Raw genomic sequence first — 22,691 nt, 5'->3', positions numbered from 1 at the left:
AAGATCTGTGAATTTGCGCCGCTCATTGCCAAATTGAACCTCATGAACAAAAAGGTTGACTCCGCCTTTTCTATATTTGAGTGACCTATCGTTTCACCAATCACACAGGGTAATTTAGATTTCCGCCTAACATCTGGCCAATAAGACGACAGTAAGGAGGGATCAATGTCAATTTCCGCACGTGAAGCCCAGAGAGTTCCAGAAACCGGCCTTTCTTGATTTAGCGTTAGCCTTTAGAGTAAATTCTACAGCGTGGAGAAACTGAATAGCAAATGTTTACACCATGACTGCTATAAAGGCATTAAACCCGAAAGCTGAGGTAGCACGTGCTCAAGCCGCTCTGGCAGTAAATATCAGTGCTGCTCGGGGTCTTCAGGATGTGCTCAAAAGTAATTTGGGACCAAAAGGAACAATGAAAATGTGAGTGCAACTGGCCATGCTCGCTAGCAGTTAGCATGCTACTGCTGCTAGTTTAGCTAACATCGTGGTATCCTGGCAGCCAGTAGACCATTTATGGTATTATACACGTTTATTTTGTCAGATCCATTGTACGCAGTAGTTTCTCTAAGAAACTATGTTAGCTTGCTTGATAGTGGATTTCCTAGCCACCTCCAAAATACGTAGCTAAATAATAGCTAGCTAATGGTAGCTATCTGAATTATCATCAGGGAGTGGTTTTACAATGGGCACTGGATTATTTCACCAATCAATGGTATTGGCTATAAAGGATAATCAGCAGATACCTAGATCGTTTGGAGACTACTATAACTGAAAAGCTTACTATCAGTTTATATACAACTAGTCTCATTGTTTTCTAGCTATACTCGTGATTAGAGACATTAATGTACAATGCATCTAGTCATGTTTTAAATATCCATTTGTTGAGCCTCTAACAAATTGTTTTGTGTGCTTGTTTGCAGGCTTGTATCAGGGGCTGGTGACATAAAGCTGACCAAAGATGGTAATGTCTTGTTGCACGAAATGGTAAGACAAATATCCCATGAGTTTGATGTACGGTTAACACCCATGTGTGCTTTTTTTTTTGTAGCTCCCATGGATTTTACCCTGTAAAGTGTTGTCTGTAACCTCTGCATTGGAGGTGTTGCATTCTCCTCCACATGTATTCAGTAGACCAGTACATCTTCATCTAACATCTGTAACCTTACTAATTGTGAGATGTGTTGCCTTATATTCTTGCTTTGACACTAAAGTCTTGTCTTCAATCAGCAAATCCAGCATCCGACAGCATCCTTGATTGCCAAAGTAGCTACAGCACAGGATGACATCACAGGGGACGGTACAACATCCAATGTGCTCATCATTGGAGAGCTCCTGAAACAAGCAGACCTCTACGTGTCAGAGGTGAGATGGGGCTTGGGGGGAAGCCCCCAACATGTAATTGAAATCGTTTCCTAGATAAGGGAAGGGATTTTGATAATTAAATGCTTTATTTTAGTAAGGTTGTGTGATGACTTAAAATTATTTAATTGATACATGTAGAATCGGTGACAATAAAGCAGGTTGCATAATCTGCATCCCAGTACCATTAGTTAACCCCCTATTCCTGTGTTTTGTCCCAACCTGTATTTTCTGTCTTTGCCTCCAAAAAGGGTCTCCACCCACGGATAATAGCAGAAGGTTTTGAGGCAGCCAAGGATAAGGCTCTGAAGGTGCTTGAGGAGATGAAGGTGACCAGAGAGATGGACAGAGAGACCCTCATCCACGTGGCCCGCACCTCCCTCAGGACCAAGGTCCACGCCGAGCTGGCTGATCTCCTCACAGAGGTGTGTGTTTGTGACGGGAATACAGATACAGTTAAAACAAAGTAGGGGCGTGGATCAGAAAACAAGTCACTCTGGTGTGACCACCATTTGGCTCATGCAGGGCGACATCTCATTCACAGAGAGTTGATCAAGCTGTTGATTGTGGCCTTTGGAATGTTGTCCCACTCTTCAATGGCTGTGCGAAGTTGCTGGATGTTGTTATGAACTGGAACACGCTGTTGTACATGTCGATCCAGAGCAACCCAAACATGCTCAATGGGTGACAGGTCTGGTGAGTATGCAGGCCATGGAAGAACAGGAACATTTTTAGCTTCCAGGAATTGTGTACAGATCTCTATTTTTATTTCATCTTTATTTAACCCGGTAGGATAGTTGAGAACAAGTTCTCATTTACAACTGCGACCTGGCCAAGATAAAGCAAAGCAGTGCGACACAAACAGCACAGTTACACATGGAATAAACAAACATACAGTCAATAAAACAATAGAGAAGGTCTGTATACAGTGTGTGCAAATGAGGTAGGATAAGGGAGTGAGGCAATAAATGTGCCATAGTGGTGAAATTATTACAGTATGGCAAATTAAACACTGGGGTGATAGATGTGCAGAAGATGAGTTTGCAAGTAAATAACAATATGGTGATAAGGTAGTTGGATGGGCTATTTACAGATTGGCTATGTGCAGTGATCTGTGAGCTGCTCTAACAGCGGGTGCTTAAAGCTAGTGAGGGAGATATGGGTCTCCAGCTTCAGTGATTTTTTTTGCCGTTTTTCCAGTCATTGGCAGCAGAGAACTGGAAGGAAAGGTGGCCAAAGGAGGAATTGGCTTTGGGGGTGACCAGTGAAATATACCTGCTGGAGCGCGTGCTGCGGGTGGGTGCTGCTATGGTGACCAGTGAGCTGAGATAAGGCGGGGCTTTACCTAGCAACGACTTATAGATGACCTGGAGCCAGTGGGTTTGGCGACGGATATGAAGCGAGGGCCAGCCAACGAGAGCATAACGGTCGCAGTGGTGGGTAGTATATGGGGCTCTGTGTCTCTGCATTCAAATTGCCGTCCATAAAATGCAATTTGGTTTGTTTTCTGTAGCTTATGCCTGTCCATACCACAACCCCACCGCCACTATGGGTCACTCTGTTCACAACGTTGACATCAGCAAACCGCTCGCCCACACAACGGCAAACATGCTATCTGCCCGGTTCAGTTGAAACCAGGATTTATCCGTGACGAGCACACTTCTCCAACGTGCCAGTCGACATCGACGGTGAGCATTTGCCCGCTGAAGTCGATTATGACACTGAACTGCAGTCAGGTCAAGACCCTCGTATGGAGCATGCAGACAACAAGCATGCAGATGAGCTTCCCTGAGACGGTTTCTCACAGTTTGTGCAGAAATTCTTAGGTTGTGTAAACCCACAGTTTGATCAGCTGCCCGGGTGGTTGGTCTCAAGATCCCGCAGGTCAAAAGGCTGGATGTGGAGGTCCCGGGCTGCCGTGGTTACATGTGGTCTGCTGTTGAGGCCGGTTGGATGTACTGCCAAATTCTCTAAAACATCGTTGGAAGTTGCTTATGGTAGAGAAATTAACATTGAAATTATCTGGCAACAGTTCTGGTAGACATTCCTATAGTCTGCATGCCAATTGCATGCTCCCTCAACTTCAGACATCTGTAGCATTTTGTTGTAACAAAACTGTACATTTTTTATGGACTTATTGTCCCGAGCACAAGGTATACCTGTGTAATCAGCTCCTTGATATGCCACAACTGTCAGGTAGATGGATTCTCTTGGCAAAGGAAAAATGGTCACTAACAGGGATGTGAACAAATTGAGAGAAATAAGCTTTTTGTGCGAATGGACCATTTCTGGGATGTTAGTTCAGCTCATGAAACGTGAGACCAACACTTCCATGTTGCATTTACATTTTTTTTTACTTGCACTATATATATATACACAAGTTTGTCATTTCTGCCCTGCTAGAGCTGCCCAGGGTCAACTGTAAGTGCTGTTCTAGTGAAGTGGAAACGTCTACGAGCAACAACTGCTCAGCTGCGAAGTGGGAGGTCACAGAATGGGAACATTGAGTGCTGAAGCGCATAGCGTGTAAAATCATTCTGTCCTCGGTTGCAACACTCTCAACCAACTTCCAAACTGCCTCTGGAAGCAACGTCCGTACAATAACTGTTCGGGAGTTTCATAAAATGGCTTTCCATGGGCCGCACAGAAGCCTAAGATCACAATGCCAAGCGTGTGTAAAGCTCGCCACCATTGGACTCTGGAGCAATGGAAACACGTTCTCCGGAGTGATGAATCCCGCTTCACCATCTGGCAGTCCGACAGTCGAAACTTGGTTTGGCGGATGCCAGGAGAACGCTACCTACCCCAGTGCATAGTGCCAACTGTGAAGTTTGTAGGAGGAATAATGCTTTGGGCTTTCATGGTACAGGCTAGGACCCTTAGTTCCAGTGAAAGGAAATCCTAACACTACAGCGTACAATGACATTCTAGATTCTGTCGCCACAATTTCGGAATGTCCCGTTTCAGCATTGCAGTGCACAAAGTGAGGTCCATACAGAAATGGTTTGTTGAGATCGGTGTGGAAGAACATAGCCCTGACCTCAACCCCATCTAACAACCCCATCTAACATCTTTGGGATTAATTGGAACGCTGACTGCGAGCCAGGCCTAATTGTCCAACATCAGTGCCCAACCTCACTAATGCTCTTGTGGCAGAATGGAAGCAAGTCTCTGCGCCAATGGTCCAACATCTATTGGAAAGCCTTCCTAGAAGAGTAGATGATCGACGAGTAGGTGTCCACATACTTTTGTGTAGAGCAGGGATGGGCTAATGTCGTCCTCGGACTCCAATAGACCAACTAATCATGATATTCAGTTTAAAATGCGGTCACACTTTTCCCCATCTCTAGCGCAAACTGCCTTTGAAAAACTATTTTTTTTATATAGATCTTTTTTAAAGTAAATTGCATTTTAAACTGAATATCATGATTAGTTGGTCTATTGGAGTCTGGTGTCACACTTTTGCCCCAGCTAACATGCCTATCAGGCCCTCGAGGACTGGAGTTACGCATCCCTGACTTAGAGCATTTACTTGAGCCTGGCTGGTTTGGGACTTTTTGGGGGGGGGCTCTTCCATGTACCAGACAAGCTTAATCAACCAATGCTGTACTTGTCATTTGATTGTATGATCAGCACATCTAATAACTTCACTCCCTTTACTTGGGGGATATTCTTCAGGCTGTGGTGGATGCTGTGCTGGCTATCCACAGACCCAATGAGCCTATTGACCTGTTCATGGTAGAGATCATGGAGATGAAGCATAAGACTGACAGCGACACACAGTGAGTGTACATATCACTCTCATAAACAGTCACTGACAATGTGTACATTTGAATTGTGTCCAACATTGTGACCTTTTCTGTCCCCTCCCTAGGCTGATCCGAGGCCTGGTGTTGGACCACGGCGCCCGCCATCCAGACATGAAGAAGCGGGTAGAGGATGCCTTTGTGCTCACTTGCAATGCCTCTTTGGAATATGAGAAAACGTCAGTATAATGTTAGCACAGCTATCTTTGGCTTTTACTAGGTGGACTAAATGTGTAGGCATGGATGAATTCTGTGTTACAGTCTGTAGTAGATCCAGTCAGACACCATGCAAAAGCATCCTTTCACTATTTCTTTACTAAATGTGAGTGCTGACCTGTGTCTCATCTACTCTATGGAGAAGTGAATACAGTCCTGCAGTTTAGTTAATTTCAGAGATGTGGCAAAGCTCTTTTTAAGCAGGAATGATTTTTGGTCACTGGAAAGTCAATATTATAGGACGTAACTACTACAGTAAAGGGGATTGTAGTGTGACCGCCTATGTTGTATATTTTCCCAATAGTGTCTTGTGAAAAGAGCATGGATTTCTAAACTGTCAGTTCAAACCCTGCTTTGCTTTCAGTGAGGTGAACTCTGGCTTCTTCTACAAGAGTGCTGGCGAGAGGGAGAAGCTGGTGGCTGCTGAGAGGAAGTTCATCGAGGAGCGTGTGAAGAAGATCATCGAGCTCAAGAACGCAGTTTGTGCTGATAACAGCAAGGGCTTTGTGGTCCTCAACCAGAAGGTATGACTAGGAATTTAATGTATTCACTGGTGAAAAACGTATTTTGGAAATGTGATCTATCATCAATCTTTCAAAGAACATTTTTTGAAGACTCTCAGGCAATACTAACTTGTTAAGCAGAAGTGTCTGACAGCACAGTGAACACCCTTGTGTGCTTTTGTAGCACCCCTGGATTTTACTCTGTGCTACAGTAAAGTGTGGTCTGTAACCTCTGCATTGGAGGAGCTGCATTCTCCTCCACATGTATTCAGCAGACCAGTACATTCGTATTGCAGCATATTAAAAGTGATTTGAATTACATTTGGGTTCATTAAATATATTTTTTAAATTACTCCTTACAGGGCATTGACCCATATTCCCTGGATGCTCTGGCCAAAGAGGGCATTGTAGCTCTGCGTAGGACCAAGAGGAGGAACATGGAAAGGTACAAAAACTATATAACCTGCCTCAATCTTTGTTTACAAGCTTGAACAGTGCATCTTGGAGAGGTACTCTTGTGCATGGATGAATTCTGTGTTACTCTTGTCAGTAGTAAAATCAGTCAGACACCATGCAAAACCATATTTTCACTCCTACTTTACTAAATGTGAGTGCTGTCCTGTGCCTCACCTATTCAGTGGAGGAGTGATTACAAGTGTGTGTGTGTGTGTGTGTGAGACTAATTGTAATATTTGAGTGTCTTGCTGACCATTTTACCCCCCTTCCCCCCAGACTCACCCTGGCCTGTGGAGGTATTGCCATGAACTCTTTCGAAGACCTCACCCCAGAATGCCTGGGCCAGGCTGGTCTGGTCTATGAACACACCCTGGTGAGTTAACATGCTGGGTCTTTACCTCTAGACCAGGACAAACTGTCAAATGGTCTGTACCAGTTTCCAAAACATTTGGTACAGAATTCCTCCTGGTGTGGGTGGGAGGAATCACTGGCCACATTCACCCCACTGAGGATACAAAAGGGGCCTATCAGCTTGCCATGCCTCTTCTTTCCAATACTATGAAAATCTATGATTTGGTAAAAATGTGTATGATATCATGGTTAAATATGTAATTTAATGGTTTCTCCCCCCATACAGGGTGAGGAGAAGTACACATTCATAGAGAAGTGTGGAAACCCCCTGTCAGTGACCCTGCTTGTGAAGGGACCCAACAAACACACTCTGACCCAGATCAAAGATGCAGTCAGGGATGGGCTCAGGGCCGTCAAGAACGCCATCGAGGATGGTACGTGCTGCTGCAATGGAAGTTCATCTGACACTAGGGAGGATTAATCAAACTCGGCAACTATTTGAATCCAGCTCTACTATCAGATGATATTGAGTGGGGGAAGAGTTTGGTTTTATCAAGATGGGACTGATTCTGTAACTATGCTCGAATAGATTTGTAGGCATGGACGAATTATGTGTTACTCTGTCAGTAGTAGATGCAATCAGACACCATGCAAAAACATCCTTTCACTACTTCTTTACTAAAGGTTAGTGCTGACCTGTGCCTCACCTACTCCTTGGAGAAGTGAATACAAGTAGCTAGTTTAAATGCATACTAAAACTCTTCAGGAACAGCCCACTGTAAAGTAATTCCCTATGCAATGTTGAGAAGTCTGTGGTCAGATGGCATCCATTCACATTTTCAAACACCACTCTGCCTCAAATCACTTAATTTTGTGTGTATAATACCTTTTAGAAATCCTTTTGTTTTTCAATGTGTGCCTACCCATATCAATGACTGATCTCTTCAGTATTGCTTATCAGCCAGTCCGCTGTTGTTCAGAGTCTGATCCCAGTGTTGACTTTGCAGGCTGCGTGGTGTCAGGGGCCGGGGCCTTCGAGGTGGCTGTGCATGATGCTCTGATAAAGCACAAACCCTCAGTGAAGGGCCGGGCTCAGCTGGGTGTGCAGGCTTTTGCTGATGCCCTCCTCATCATCCCTAAGGTATGTAATGAGTCTTGAAGTTATTTATTTTTGTCAATGCCTTCCGTGCTTTGGCATTATATTGATATAACATCTATTTAACTCTGACAATGAAGGACATCAGCTTTTAGCTAAGTCTTGGCAATAGATCTAACTGAATGAATGTTTCTTTCTCTCCAGGTACTAGCCCAGAACTCTGGGTATGATCCCATGGAGACCCTGGTCAAACTCCAGACTGAGTACAAAGAGAGTGGTCAGCTGGTTGGAGTTGACCTGAGCTCTGGTATGGAATTTAAACTCAAACTGAGGATATGGATTTATTTCACATTCCTATGTCAAAACAAAAATATTAAAATCACTTTAAATGTACCTATTTTTCTTTAGGTGAACCAATGGTCGCTTCAGAAGCTGGGGTTTGGGATAACTACAGTGTTAAGAAACAACTCCTTCACTCATGGTAAGAACACACCCTTTTAATCTCAATTCAGTATGACCCTTCATATTTAAGATTCAATGACCCTTTGGATTAAACTGTTATTGATTTGTTTTCTGTCCACAGCACGGTAATAGCCAGCAACATCCTGTTGGTGGATGAGATCATGAGAGCAGGCATGTCATCCCTGAAGGGCTAGGTCAGAACTGATGACTGAGATGAGCTCTTGTGGATGACTACCATTTCAGATACTAGTTATGAGAGCAGCCTCGTAGAATAACTAGGGGAATAAATGGACCAGTATTAGGTTCTCATCTGAGGTGGTGATTGGAGAATTATCTTGTTCCCCTGCTTGTTGACATGTCTGTAATGTTGTATTATACATGGATGGACACTTTCATCCCACATGTGTTCCTTTTTTTTGTTATGGCTCATACCAAGAATGTATACACCTCACTCTTAGTATGTAATAAACCTGTAGCTTGGCTTTGAGTTTGCAGCTCATTATAATCAATCATAAGTTATACTTTTTGTACCAATCACATACAATCAGGTTGAGATTTAATAAATAACATGAATTAATGTTAGCATACAATTAGTGTTCTCATGCTCCCTTAAACAGTTTACAGTACATGACCAAGTACAGTATAACCCAAAGTATGTCAAGATAAAAATGTACATGCCGGACTCATTGCACATACTGAGCGAAGGGAGAATCACTAGCACTAAGAAGCTTTGCATGCAGAGCAATTGTCTTTTACATAACTCTATCCATATGGAATTTGAGGCTCATTATATGGTTGAAATGACCTTTGAAATATTCCTAGATAGTGTTAGAGGGGAGCAACATTTCAGAATACATCTATATACTAGACACCATACTCATGTTGGAAAAGAATAGAGAGCCTGGATGTGCACTATTTCCATCTCTGAATTTTCGGACTCCTGCAATACTGTATAAGCCATAGAAAAGTGATGAAACATTTCACTGTGGATGTCTAGCTATTTGTTCCATTATGTACTAAACACAGACCAATATTCCTCAGTGCAGGTGTTGGAGGGTATAGTTCTAGGATATTTCCCAAGTCTTGATCAATCCACAATTTAAAACACTGGTTCCTAAACCTCTGGGACCCCCAGACATATCACAATTTTGTTGTATCGCTAAACTAGCTCACCTATTCAAAGGCCTGATTAGTGACGAGTTGAATCAGGTGTGGAATAGATCAAATACATGGAACGGCTGGGGGTCCCTGAGGAGAGGTTTGAGAACCACTGGTTTAAAAGACATACCAGTCAAGCGACAAATAGCTGCAATCCGATAGGATTGTATTTTTCACCAACCCTCCTTTTTGATACAAAGAACAAGCTACATCTCTAAAGTGTCCAACCCAAAGTTTTTTTTGTTATTGCGTCACACCAATGCTTTAATCAGCCCAATTTAAGACAGATGGAGTCTAATCCTGAGCTGAGCCTAATGACATACCAGCCCAATTCTGTCTCCAGATGTGTGCAGCCGTACACATTTAACACCATTGGATTTTAAAAGGATAGAGAATTGAGACAGATGCAAGCTAATGTAGAGTCCCACCTCCCTCTTCTTAGGACCTGGACTGAGAAACAGCATCATTACCAGGAGTGCATGGAGGAGTCCTCGGCCTCTGCAGCCATGGACAGCAAGATGGCCTTGGGAGTGTTCTCGAACAGGGCGGCTCTGTTCTGGGTCTGGCCCTTCTTGACCCAGTGGCCATAGATCTTGAAGGCACAGGCGTCGATTAGCTTGCGGATGGGCTTGATGGCGTACGGGTCACTCTTGATCACCTCCTTGGTGATAGGCTTGGCGCGGCGGTAATTACAGTAGATGCGCATCACGGCCAGCACTGTCATGCAGACGACCTGGTGACATGACGATGGGGGTGAGAATGTGTTGGTTCTATGTACAGTCGTGGCCAAAAGTTTTGAGAATGACATTAATTTTCCCAAAGTCTGCTGCTTCTGTCTTCAGATATTTTTGTCACATGTTACTATGGAATACTGAAGTATAAATACAAGCATTTTATAAGTGTCAAAGGCTTTTATTGACAATTACATGAAGTTCATGCAAAGTCAATATTTGCAGTGTTGACCCTTCTTTTTTCAAGACCTCTGCAATCTGACCTAGCATTCTGTCAATTAACTTCTTCTGGGCCACATCCTGACTGATGGCAGCCCATTCTTGCATAATCTATGCTTTGAGTTCGTCAGAATTGGTGGGTTTTTGTTTGTCCACCCACCTCTTGAGGATTGACCACAAATTCTCAATGGGATTAAGGTCTGGGGAGTTTCCTGGCCATGGACCCAAAATATCGATGTTTTGTTCCCCGAGCCACTTAGTTATCACTTTTGCCTTATGGCAAGGTGCTCCATCATGCTGGAAAAGGCATTGTTCGTCACCAAACTTCCTGGATGGTTGGGAGGAGTTGCTCTCGGAGGATGTGTTGGTACCATTGTGAGTGAGCCCACTCCCTTGGCTGAGAAGCAACCCTACACAGGAATGGTCTCAGAATGCTTTACTGTTGGCATGACACAGGACTAATGCTATCGCTCACCTTATCTTCTTAGGACAAGCTTTTTTACAGATGCCCCAAACAATCGGAAAGGGGATTCATCAGAGAAAATGACTTTACCTCAGTCCAATCCCTGTACCCTTTGCAGAATGTCAGTCTGTCCCCAATGATTTTTCTAGAGAGAAGTGGCTTCTTTGCTGCCCTTCTTGACACCAGGCCATCCTCCAAAAGTATTCCCCTCACTGTGCGTGCAGATGCACTCACACCTACCTGCTGCCATTCCTGAGCAAGCTCTGTACTGGTGGTTGCCAGAACTTTAGCTGGACTTTCTAGGGTGCCCTGAAGCCTTCTTCACAACAATTGATCTGCTCTCCTTAAAGTTCTTGATCCGATAAATGGTTGATTTAGGTGCAATCTTACTGGCAGCAATATCCTTGCCTGTGAAGCACTTTTTGTGCAAAGCAATGTGACGGCACATGTTTCCTTGCAGGTAACCATGTTTGACAGAGGAAGAACAAGCACCACCCTCCTTTTGAAGCTTCCAGTCTGTTATTAGAACTCAATCAGCATGACAGAGTGATCTCCGGCCTTGGCCTCGTCAACACTCACACCTGTGTTAACGAGAGAATCACTGACATGATGTCAGCTGGTCCTTTTGTGGCAGGGCTGAAATGCAGTGGAAATGTTTTTTTTGCGATTCAGTTCATTTGCATGGCAAAGAGGGACTTTGCAATTCATTGCAATTCATCTGATGACTCTTCATAACATTCTGGAGTATATGCAAATTTCCATCATACAAACTGAGGCAGTAGATTTTGAAAATTAATATTTGTGTAATTCTCAAAACTTTTGGCCACGACTGTACATCAGACTGCATGTTAGGATTTATTTTACCTATGACTGATATTACGGTGTCATATTGCCATCGATCCCAGTCAGTTCCGATATTGACATTTATTAAACTCATTTTCCATGAGGATTTCTGAACTCAAACATAAATCCCCAACCGTGGTGTTGATTCCACATCACATGGGAATCTTTGTATAGTGTTGCTGCTCTTACCTTGAACCTCCTCTTGGGGGTGAAGTGTCTTACTTCAGCCACCACATACTGCTGGAAGAAGGGGTGGTTCAGGCAGTCTTGGGCTGTATAACGCTGATCTGGGTTTACCATCAACATCCTGGAGATCTGAAAACAGAGACATGAGGCAACATTTAAGGGGCAATCAAGGATTCCCCCCTCAAAAAAAGTGTCCATTCTGACAAACTGAAGGATGCGGCTGGAGAAGTGTAGGCACTCTCAAATTAGGGGGAGGAGGTAGCCTCGAGGTTAGAGGGGTGGGCCGGTAACCGGAGGGTTGGAACCCCCGAGCTGCCAGCGAGGAAATCTGCAGGGAGTGAGCCTTCTTCAATATCCCGTATACAACCTGCCGCCGTTCTGCCATTGAGCAAGGCACTACCCCTTGTGCCCCATGGGCACTGCTCCCAGCCTGTGATGCGTGTCAGATTGGGTACTGTGACAGCAAAAAATAAACAGTATCCATGCAAATGGACCAATAAAGTGGATTCATTGACAGAGCTATGAATGTAACTGACTATCCTTGAGATCAGAAGTATAGTTTTAACCATGTTTTGAAGCTACAGTGTTAATCCTTCCAAACCCACTAGGTCTTTGATAGTGTCAGACCGGTCGTCCCATTCAGGAGAAGACAAGTCGTAGTTCCCAGCTAGGATCATACGAAGCATCATCATCTGTTTTCTATGCCAGAAGGGAGGGGATCCAGCCAATAGAGTGTACAAGATCACCCCTGAACTCCATCTGGAATCACAATAAATCATCAGGATTATAGTGATACTTTTTCTATGACTTTATTTCACCATATAATATAAAGGTAACTGCCAAAATAGTGGAAACATGAGTAAATGAGGAATACAAAGTATATTGACAGAAGGTGCTTCCACACAGGTGTGGTTTATGAGTTAATTAACATCACATCATGCTTAGGGTCATGTATAAAAAGCCTGGGCAGACTGTTATTTTGGCGGAAGGTAGCCTAGTAGTTAGAGCGTTGGACTCGTAACCAAAAGGTTGCAAGATCGAATCCCCGAGCTGACGAATGTAAAAAATCTGTCATTCTGCCCATGAACAAGGCAGTTAACCCACTGTTCCTAGGCCGTCACTGTAAATAAGGATTTGTTCTTAACGGACTTGCCTAGTTAAATAAAGGTAAAATAATAAATAAATACCATGGCTATGCCTCCATAGGATGACAATGCCCCCATCCACAGGGCACGAGTGGTCACTGAATGGTTTGATTTGCATGAAAACGAGGTAACCATATGCCATGACCGGATCTTGAGCCTGAGACAACGTTTTACACCACCATCAAAAAAACACAAAATTATGGCATTTCTCATGGTGTCGCATCCCTCCAATAGAGTTCCAGACACTTGTAGAATCTATGTCAAGGTGCATTGAACCTGTTCTGGCGGCTCGTGGTGGCACAACGCCCTATTAAGACACTTTATGTTGGTGTTTCCTTTATTTTGGCAGTTAGCTGTTATGTACCAAGTAATATTAAACTAAATAAATACTATTGGACAAGCTTAACTAAATGGATACTTTTAGAAATAAATGTTGCACTTAAATTGTGATTAGTGAAAATATTTCCATTAAAATAAATTAAGTGCTGGAGCAGTGGGACGACAGAGAAGTTTTATGTACAGTATTTAACCAAGATCTGGTATCCAGCGGGTAGATGGAAAGGTGAATGGGTAGTTGTGTGTAATCGGAGTACTCACATGTCAACTGCAGTCCCGTATCCCTTGTGGTTGGGGTCCATGGAGCACTCAATGATCTCAGGAGCCAGATAGCCAGGGGTCCCACACACCTCTGGTGTAGAAAACAGATAGAGGGGGCATTGCTAGGTGAATATTAGTAATAATTAATATTATCATAATTATGAGTACAATAAATGTATATGAAAGTCTCAAGCTGATACAGGAAACACATCATAGTCTACTACAGTAATTGACTGTTCTTTGCATGTTTATCATTCAACCTGAACCTATATATAGTATTTGTTGACAAACGTATAAGTGTGGATTGTATTTTACCACAGAAAAACTGACTGCAGTTCCTAGTCTGAAGTTCTGTGCATGCTGAGAAGTCACAGCATCGCCTTTTAAAAGGTCAACACATGCTCCTAATGATTTGGGAACAGCAAATAGCTCAGCAAGTGTCCTGTTGCATCTTAACCTTTGCTTGAGCAAACGACAGGGACAGGACAGAAGGGGAGTGGGTTGTGGACGAGGATTTAGGGGCGTTGACTAGCTCGAAAGGGTTCCTCTACATAGCACTGACAGCTAGTGTTAAAACTTAGCGCCACAGCGTTCAAAACATGAGGCTTCCTTCCACTGACTGAGCAGCCAGTATGAAGCGCTCATTACCTTCCGCTATAATGCTTAATTCTATGTGGTATGCAATTATGGACATGGGGTGTCCTGACGACTTTCTACAATGATTTCACTGCTAATTCAGTCAGAATGAGATTGAGTGGGACAGTAATTAACTAGATTTTCTTTGCCAGTCGTAGACCCCACATCTGTTGATAGAAACTACTAACCGTTGAGTGTCTGTCCGGGCTCAATCTGCAGGGAGAAGCCGAAGTCAGTGAGCTTGATGTCCATGTTGTCATCCAGCAGGATATTCTCAGGCTTGAGGTCTCTGTGGATGATGTTCTGGTCGTGGAGGAATTTAACCACCTCTAGCAGGGCACGCATGATCTTCCTACAGGAAAATAGGGAAATGTTGTCCTTCTGATCTCTATCTCTCACACTCCCTAAACATGCAAGACTCTTCCCATTAGGGCCAAACTAACTAGTCTCAAATCACTCAAATTCTACAGCACTCACACATCAAATCTCTCAATGTCCCTCAAATGTCTTAATGAACCCCTGAACCACAAACAGTCTTGTCCAGATATACATTTTTTGAGGGGACCGAACCCAGATGTACGCAATAAGATAGTGAATGAATGTGTGTGAGGTAGAGTTTCTGACCTGGTCTCCTTCTCACTCAGAGTTACTTTTTCTGTGAGGTAGTCAAACAGCTCTCCTCTCTTCATCCTGGGAGAGAGACAGATTATATTGGTATGCATACATCCCGAGGGCCTGAAAGTGTTGAGTCAAATGTACTCTGTATAATCACTGAAAAAAATCACCAGTGCACTAAACATGTCACTCTTCCTTGTACCTTGATTGGATAGTGTTTTTTAAATGTTGTATAAATATTTATAAGATTCCTTGTTAGGAAATTTGACAGATTACATGATTGTATGCTGCAGAGTCTGTCTGGATACTTACAGGTCAAACACCAGGAAGAAGAAGGCTTTTGACTCATAGCAGTCCTTCAGCTGGACTGTGGAGAGATAATAGGCCTGTTATGATGTATGTCTACAACCAGTAGAACAGATAGCCCAATTCTGATATTTGTTTCACAAATTGCTCTTTTGACCAATCAGATCAGCTCTGAAAAGATCTGCTGTGAAAAGATCTGATGTGATTGGTCAAAAGATCAATTAGTGGGGGAAAAATATCAGAATTTGGCTGCATGTGTAAACACAGCCATAGTTACACAGATGTTATAATATCAATTTGACCTTTTCTAGCTAAACAAGTGATGCGCAGTCAATATGGTTATGAAGCAGTAGAGGAGAGCAAAAGCTAAAGTTGTCCAACCCTCTAGGATGCATAGACATAACCTTTGAACAAAGTTATTGTAAAATAACTTTAGAGATCCACATCAATGTGCTCCACACTCCATATTTGACCAGATGAGGGAATAATGTTTTTATCGGGCCCATTTTCCGAATTCAGATTAAGCCTACTCCAGGAATAGGCTAGATGGATGTGTGAGTTTCTTCCTCAAGTTTTTTCAAGTAGTTTTGTTATTATATACATTAAGTTCCACTAAAGTGTCAATAATGTACGCATTGTGGTGTTATTTTGCTTACTGATGTTGTCCATTCCATAGACTTTCTTGAGAATATCAATCTCCTTCACTGTGGCCTCTTTGATCTCCTCGATCTCGGCAGCCGAGATCTTGTCAGAAGGAGTGACGTCAATGATTTTGACCGCATAGTCCTGTTGGGTTTGTTTATGAATACAACGTCGCACCACGCTACTCACCCCCCTGAAGCACAAGGACAGAAAAACAAACAGCGTCATATCTAAAGGTAGTAAATTACATCACACACATTTCAAGGGTTTATTTGATTTGTACAGGTGAATACTCAAGTGGAACTTATTTTGTTAGATTTGTTCCATAGCAAAAAACAACGGCAATGTGCCCCACCAGGGATTTGAATCCACAACCCTCTGATCATCACTCTGTAGGATGTTATCTCGGACACCCAGAACTAAAATCTTGTGGAATTGCGTACAATATTTCAGATACAATTCTGTGGGGAGTTTAGATGTACTATAATTACAAGGGAGACGTGTTAGTAAATGTACTAACGGGACTAGCGAAATCTCAATCTCTCTAAATGGAAATTTAGAGAGTTTCGTGCAAATCTATGGGCAAAATGTCCCCTCTCCTACCCAAATTCAAAAGAAGCCAAATCGTGATTTGTTCAAACGATAAGTGACAGAAAAATCTGCGTACCAGAACAAAGTTCCTTGTTGGTCGTCGCGTTCCACAGTCTGTCGACAGATGCTACTACCATCTATGTTACGTGCATCTGTCCACGAGAGATTATATAGGATGTAATACAACTCCAAATAAACCAATACAGGACACAATGTGTATCTAATGCAGAACATATACTAGAGCTAAAATCTCACAAGGCTGAGAATGATTGGCTATCCCTATCAGATAAAATATTTAAAATATCTGAAGCACAGCTTTATATATTAAGGCAGCCTCAAAAACATGTTCATCCTTACCATTTTCTTTTTGAGAACCTTCTGCACTTTGCAAGTAGGCCTATACTCCATATAATGACATTAAGCTGCATTCGGCCACAAAAACAAGTACATACCCCTCAGTATATTAAAATACAGGTGTTCTCTCTAAAAGCATGTTGTCGCTCTCTACATGTGCAGGAAACTGATACGATAATACAGGTGATGTGTGTGTTATGCCATACTATACAGTGCACTGTTGTTTATGTGACATGTCACAGAGACCACCAGCCCAATAAGAACAGTGGTAAAGCTTTATCAAGGTTTTATTTAGGTAAATGGGTAAATAACTAACTTGTGCTGACAAGGGTAGAATGGCTCTGTTAGTTGTGTGATGTATGATGCTGGCAACAACAGGGTTGTGGTGGGTTTTATTCTCATTTGGCCCACATACTAAATGTGTTTTTTTATGTACAAAAAACGATGATGAATTATCTCGTCTTTGATCTGGCCTGTCTTTGTTAACGTTCTATGATACTTGTGAGAAACAATGGCAAAAAACTAAAATAAACAGGCAAAGTGTAAATACAGGACTAAGATTGAATGCTACTACACTCAGCTCTGACGCTTGTCAGATGTGGCCGGGCTTGCAAACTATTACGGACTACAAAGGGAAACCCAGCCGCGTGCGGCCCAGTGACGCAAGCCTACCAGACAAGCTAAATGCCTTTTATGCTTGCTTCGAGGCAAGCAACACTGAAGCATGCATGAGAGCACCAGCTGTTCCAGATGACTGTGTGATCATGCTCTCCGTAGCCAGTGTCTTCACTGACATTTTCAACCTCTCCCTGACAAGTCTGTAATACCTACATGTTTCAAGCAGACCACCATAATGCCTGTGCCCAAGAACATTAAGATAACCTGCCTAAATGACTACCGCCCCGTAGCACTCACGTCAGTAGCCATGAAGTGCTTTGAAAGGCTGGTCATGGCTCACATCAACAACATCATCCCAGAAACCCCACTCCAATTCACATACCGCCCCAACAGATCCACAGATGACGCAATCTCAATAGGACTCCACAGTTCCCTTTCCCACCTAGGCAAAAGGAACACCTATGTGAGAATGTTCATTGACTACAGCTCAGTGTTCAACCCCATAGTGCCCACAAAGCTCATCACTAAGCTAAGGACCCTGGGACTAAACACCTCCCTCTGCAACTGGACCCTGGGACTAAACACCTCCCTCAGCAACTGGATCCTGGACTTCCTGACGGGCCGCCCCCAGGTGGTAAGGGTAGGCAACGACACATCTGCCACGCTGATCCTCAACACGGGGGCCCCTCAGGGGTTCCCCTCCTGTATTCTCTGTTCACCCACAACTGCGTGGCCAAGCATGACTCCAACACCATCAAGTTTTCTGACGACACAACAGTGGTAGGCCTGATCACCAACAACGATAAAACAGCCTATAGTTAGGAGGTCGGAGACCTGGCAGTGTGGTGCCAGGACAACAACCTCTCCCTCAACGTGAGCAAGTCAAAGGAGATGATTGTGGACTACAGGAAAAGGGGGGCCGAACACACCTCCATTCACATCGATAGACTGTAGTGGAGCAGGTCAAGAGTTTCAAGTTCCTTGGTCTCCACATCACCAACAAACTATCATGGTCAAAACACCCCAAGACAGTAGTGAAGAGGGCACAACAAAACGTTTTACCCTTCAAGAGACTGATTTGGCATGGGTCCCCAGATCCTCAAAAGGTTCTACAGCTGCACCATCGAGAGCATCCTGACCAGTTGCATCACCGCCTGGTATGGCAACTGCTCTGCATCCGACCGTGAGACGCTACAGAGGGTAGTGCGTACGGCCCAGTACATCACTGGGGCCAAGAATCCTGCCATCCAGGACCTATATACTAGGCGGTGTCAGAGGAAGGCCCAAAAAATTGTCAAAGACTCCAGTCACCCAAGTCATAGACTGTTCTCTCTGCTACCGCACGGCAAGTGATAGCGGAGCACCAAGTCTAGGTCCAAAGGCTCCATAACAGCTTCTACCCCCAAGCTATAAGGCTGTTGAACAATTAATCAAATGACCACCTGGACTATTTACATTGTCATCCCCCTTTGATTTTACACAGCTGCAACTCGCTATTTATCATCTATGCATAGAAACTTTACCCCTACCTACATGAACAAATGACCTTGACTAACCTGTACCCCCGCACATTGACTCGGTACTGGTATCCCCTGTATATAGCCTCTATTGTTATTTTATTGTGTTACTTTTTATTTTATTTTTTACTTTCGTTTATTTAGTAAATATTTTCTTAACTATTTTTTAAAACTGTATTATTGGTTAAGGGCTTGTAAGTACACATTTCACGGTAAGGTCTACCTACACCTGTTGTATTCGGCGCATGTGACAAATAAAATTGGATTTGAAAATAACGCAATTTCTTTATCACACAAGTGACCCCCTGTGTGAATCCGAGTGGGATGACACAATGACTCTACTAGCTGACCAATCACTAGTACTGTTCGGTGCCAAAACCTTTGTCCTAAAACACGCTCAAATGAATGCCGCCCGGCTCAATAATACATAGTTTAGTTACGTAATGGCATAGCTCTCTTGATTAACAAACAACACACAGTGATACGACACAAAGGATGTCCCTGATGACAGGGTTTAATAGTGAGTTCCCAGAACCCTAATTCCCTTCCATAAGCAGTCTAGACTGAGGGGTGGTTGATGTGTGTTTAGAGTTTCTGTTTATTATTATTTCTGTTCTCCTCTGGTCCCAGATCGTTTTGGGCTGTATAGCCAACTTATATGGTCATTGTGATGCATTGCCAAACATTGTTGAGGTAACATTTGAGTTTGTTACAGGTGTACAGCACAAACAGACCTGGGGCCAGGCTATTTCTATGCAGTGAATTAATAGAAAATACCTTCATGTTCTTTTTACCTCATGTACATGAAAACAATTCCATATGACATACAAATGATACCATACCTTCCCAGGATCTCCTTGGGGTCATATTTGCCATAGAACTCCTGAGCTCCCACCCAATCCGGGATCTCGTCCTCTTTGGTCATGTTGGCGTGACTGGTTATCCAAGGAAACTAGACTATTGTACTGCTGCTGCTGATAACAAGCTGGGAACAAGAAAACACAGCAGGTCATATTCAGGGCAAACTCACTTTCTCATTAAACTGAGCTGTATTTGTGAAGTTGATTGACCTTTTAACAAAAAGTTTAATAGTATGACATTTAAAGTAAAAATGTAATTCCCCCAAAATAATTCAATTCTAAACTCCTAACAGCAATATAGGCATGCACATAGGAGACAATTGATGTAGGTTTTTCGTGAAAGTAGCCCAATTCTTTGACAATGGTTGTGTATGTATGTACAGTTGAAGTCGGAAGTTTACATACACTGGAGGTTGGAGTCATTAAAACTAGTTTTTTAACCACTCCACAAATTTCTTGTTAACAAATGATAGTTTTGGCAAGTCGGTTAGGACATGTACTTTGTACATGACACAAGTAATTTTCCAACAAATGTTTACAGACAGATTATTTCACTTATAATTCACTGTATCACAATTCCAGTGGGTCAGAAGTTTACATACACTAAGTTGACTGTGCCTTTAAACAGCTTGGAAAATTCCATTAATTGATGTCATGCTTTAGAAGCTTCTGGTAGGCTAACTGACATAATTTGAGTCAATTGGAGGTGTACCTGTGGATGTATGTCAAGGCCTACCTTCAAACTCAGTGCCTCGTTGCTTGACATCATGGGAAAATCAGAATAAATACACCTCCACAAGTCTGATTCATCCTTGGGAGCAATTTCCAAACACCTGAAGCAACCACGTTCATCTATACAAACAATAGCACGCAAGAATAAACACCATGGGACCCCTCAGCCGACATACCACTCAGGAAGGAGATGCGTTCTGTCTCCTAGAGATGAATGTACTTTGGTGCGAAAAGTGCAAAACAATCCCAGAACAACAGCAAAGGACCTTGTGAAGATGCTGGAGGAAACAGGTACATAACCTGAAAGGCCGCTCAGCAAGTAAGAAGCCACTGCTCCAAAACAACCATAAAAAATCCAGACTACTGTTTGCAACTGCACATGGGGACAAAGATCGTACTTTTTGGAGAAATGTCCTCTGGCCTGATGAAACAAAAATAGAACTGTTTGGCCATAATGAGCATCATTATGTTTGGAGGAAAAAGGGGGAGGCTTGCAAGTCAAAGAACACCATCCCAACTGTGAAGCACAGGGGTGGCAGCACCATGTTGTGGAGGTGCTTTGCTGCAGGAGGGACTGGTGCACTTCACAAAATAGATTGCGTCATGAGGTAGGAAAATTATGGGGATATATTGAAGCAACATCTCACAACATCAGTTAAAGCTTGGTCGCAAATGGGTCTTCCAAATGGACAATGACCCCAAGCATACTTTCAAAGTTGTGGCAAAATGGCTTAAGGACAACAAAGTCAAGGTTTTGGAGTGGCCATCACAAAGCCCTGACCTCAATCCCATAGACAGTTTGTGGGCAGACCTGAAAAAACGTGTGCAAGCAAGGAGGCCTACAAACCTGACTCAGTTACACCAGCTCTGTCAGGAGGAATGGGACCAAACTCACCCAACTTATTGTGGGAAGCTTGTGGAAGGCTAACTGAAACGTTTGACCCAAGTTAAACAATTTAAAGGCAATGCTACAAAATACTAATTGAGTGTATGTAAACTTCTGACCCACTGGGAATGTGATGAATGAAATAAAAGCTGAAATAAATAATTCTCTACCATTCTGACATTTCACATTCTTAAATTAAAGTGGTGATCCTAACTGACCTAAAACAGGGACATTTTACTGTGATTAAATGTCAGGAATTGTGAAAAACTGAGTTTAAATTAATTTGGCTAAGGTGCATGTAAACTTCCGACTTCAACTGTATGTATGTGTAAACAGAACAGGTAGACCCGGTATATAGCTGCAGATGCCATGTTGAACTGGTTTAAATACGACCTATATAATGACATTTCGAAGCTCCGCCCCCGGCCCCCTCCGTAGGTGGCCATGATCAGAGGGAAAGAACGTGTGACAGAATATAATAGATATAGCTAGGCTATTTCTCATTACACTAAGTTATTCATAAACCCGTGAAAATATATTTTAAAACAATATTGAATTAGCCTACGCATTATGCTGCGTTCAGGTACTAATCGGAACTAGGAAATGTGCGACTTACTAACTGGTTGTAGTTATACACGTGCCTCTTCAACCAGTTAGCAAGTCGGGTATTTCTGAGTTTCCTAGTTCCGACTGGCACGTGAATGAACGCGACATTATATAATCATTACATTTTTGTTAAGTATTCCAGAAATATTTCATGGACTAATATGTAACCATTCCTATATATAATTAATCTACCATAATGCATGCGAGCATTGAATTTTGTGGAATACACAAGATACACTATTGTTCTGAGTGGGTCGAGCATCATCAGCCTGTTACATACACTATTACAATTCCCAGCATTGTTACAAATTAACCGATTGAATCGCAAGCCATTTTGGAAACAAATCTTATGAATCAGCCATCAACTGCCGTACATTTCACTCATCAATATTTGACCTTTTAAATCGCGGTCTTGTCAAGTTGAACAAACACGAAATTCCCACGATCAACACTCACCGTATCAATCAATGCGTGTTTAGTCCTTACAATTCAGTTGAATCCATCATAATTAAAACACTTAATAAAAATAAGGAACAAACGAGCAACTGGCTCACTAACGATATCAACACAGTTGGTAAGTCTTCATGGTGGACTGTGCTAGCATATGAAAAGGGCGAATTCTAATGTCAGATGCCAAAAATAAATCCGTGCTAGTTGAAGAGCACAGGGCCTTAACGCGTGTACACATATCTTCTTCCTATTCATGAAATAACACCCCGGTTTACATTCTAATCAGT

At 42.8% G+C, this 22,691-nt stretch overlaps 2 protein-coding genes and 4 non-coding genes across 6 annotated transcripts; 5 read left to right on the top strand and 1 right to left on the bottom strand.

Moving 5' to 3' along the window:
- The first annotated feature begins 202 nt into the window (after positions 1-202).
- Positions 203-8,736, top strand: LOC115136793 (T-complex protein 1 subunit zeta). The gene is made up of 14 exons (XM_029672568.2): positions 203-420; positions 921-984; positions 1,228-1,362; positions 1,611-1,784; positions 5,038-5,141; positions 5,234-5,344; positions 5,746-5,905; positions 6,247-6,329; positions 6,617-6,713; positions 6,978-7,125; positions 7,699-7,832; positions 7,992-8,094; positions 8,196-8,268; positions 8,371-8,736. Exons 1-14 carry the CDS (start codon positions 284-286, stop codon positions 8,441-8,443), a joined length of 1,596 nt encoding a protein of 531 aa, XP_029528428.1. The 5' UTR covers positions 203-283; the 3' UTR covers positions 8,444-8,736.
- On the top strand, positions 5,403-5,537 carry LOC115137826 (small nucleolar RNA SNORA15). The gene has a single exon (XR_003864856.2). It is a non-coding gene; the product is annotated as a small nucleolar RNA SNORA15 (small nucleolar RNA).
- On the top strand, positions 6,036-6,171 carry LOC115137827 (small nucleolar RNA SNORA22). Its single transcript, XR_003864857.1, has one exon. It is a non-coding gene; the product is annotated as a small nucleolar RNA SNORA22 (small nucleolar RNA).
- Positions 6,404-6,541, top strand: LOC115137824 (small nucleolar RNA SNORA15). Its single transcript, XR_003864854.1, has one exon. It is a non-coding gene; the product is annotated as a small nucleolar RNA SNORA15 (small nucleolar RNA).
- Positions 7,289-7,425, top strand: LOC115137825 (small nucleolar RNA SNORA15). Its single transcript, XR_003864855.1, has one exon. It is a non-coding gene; the product is annotated as a small nucleolar RNA SNORA15 (small nucleolar RNA).
- phkg1a (phosphorylase kinase, gamma 1a (muscle)) lies at positions 8,270-22,586 on the bottom strand. Its single transcript, XM_029672569.2, has 10 exons — positions 22,411-22,586; positions 19,713-19,855; positions 15,805-15,983; positions 15,155-15,209; positions 14,852-14,917; positions 14,416-14,579; positions 13,592-13,682; positions 12,455-12,608; positions 11,853-11,978; positions 8,270-10,140 (listed from the first exon to the last, which is right to left on the bottom strand). The coding sequence occupies exons 2-10, from the start codon at positions 19,793-19,795 to the stop codon at positions 9,874-9,876; spliced, it is 1,185 nt and encodes a 394-aa protein (XP_029528429.1). The 5' UTR covers positions 19,796-19,855; positions 22,411-22,586; the 3' UTR covers positions 8,270-9,873.
- Positions 22,587-22,691: the final 105 nt, after the last annotated feature.

The sequence above is a fragment of the Oncorhynchus nerka genome, linkage group LG11 (genome assembly GCF_034236695.1).
Source record: "Oncorhynchus nerka isolate Pitt River linkage group LG11, Oner_Uvic_2.0, whole genome shotgun sequence".
Taxonomy (NCBI): domain Eukaryota; kingdom Metazoa; phylum Chordata; class Actinopteri; order Salmoniformes; family Salmonidae; genus Oncorhynchus; species Oncorhynchus nerka.
This window is presented reverse-complemented; position numbering and strand designations above follow the sequence as displayed.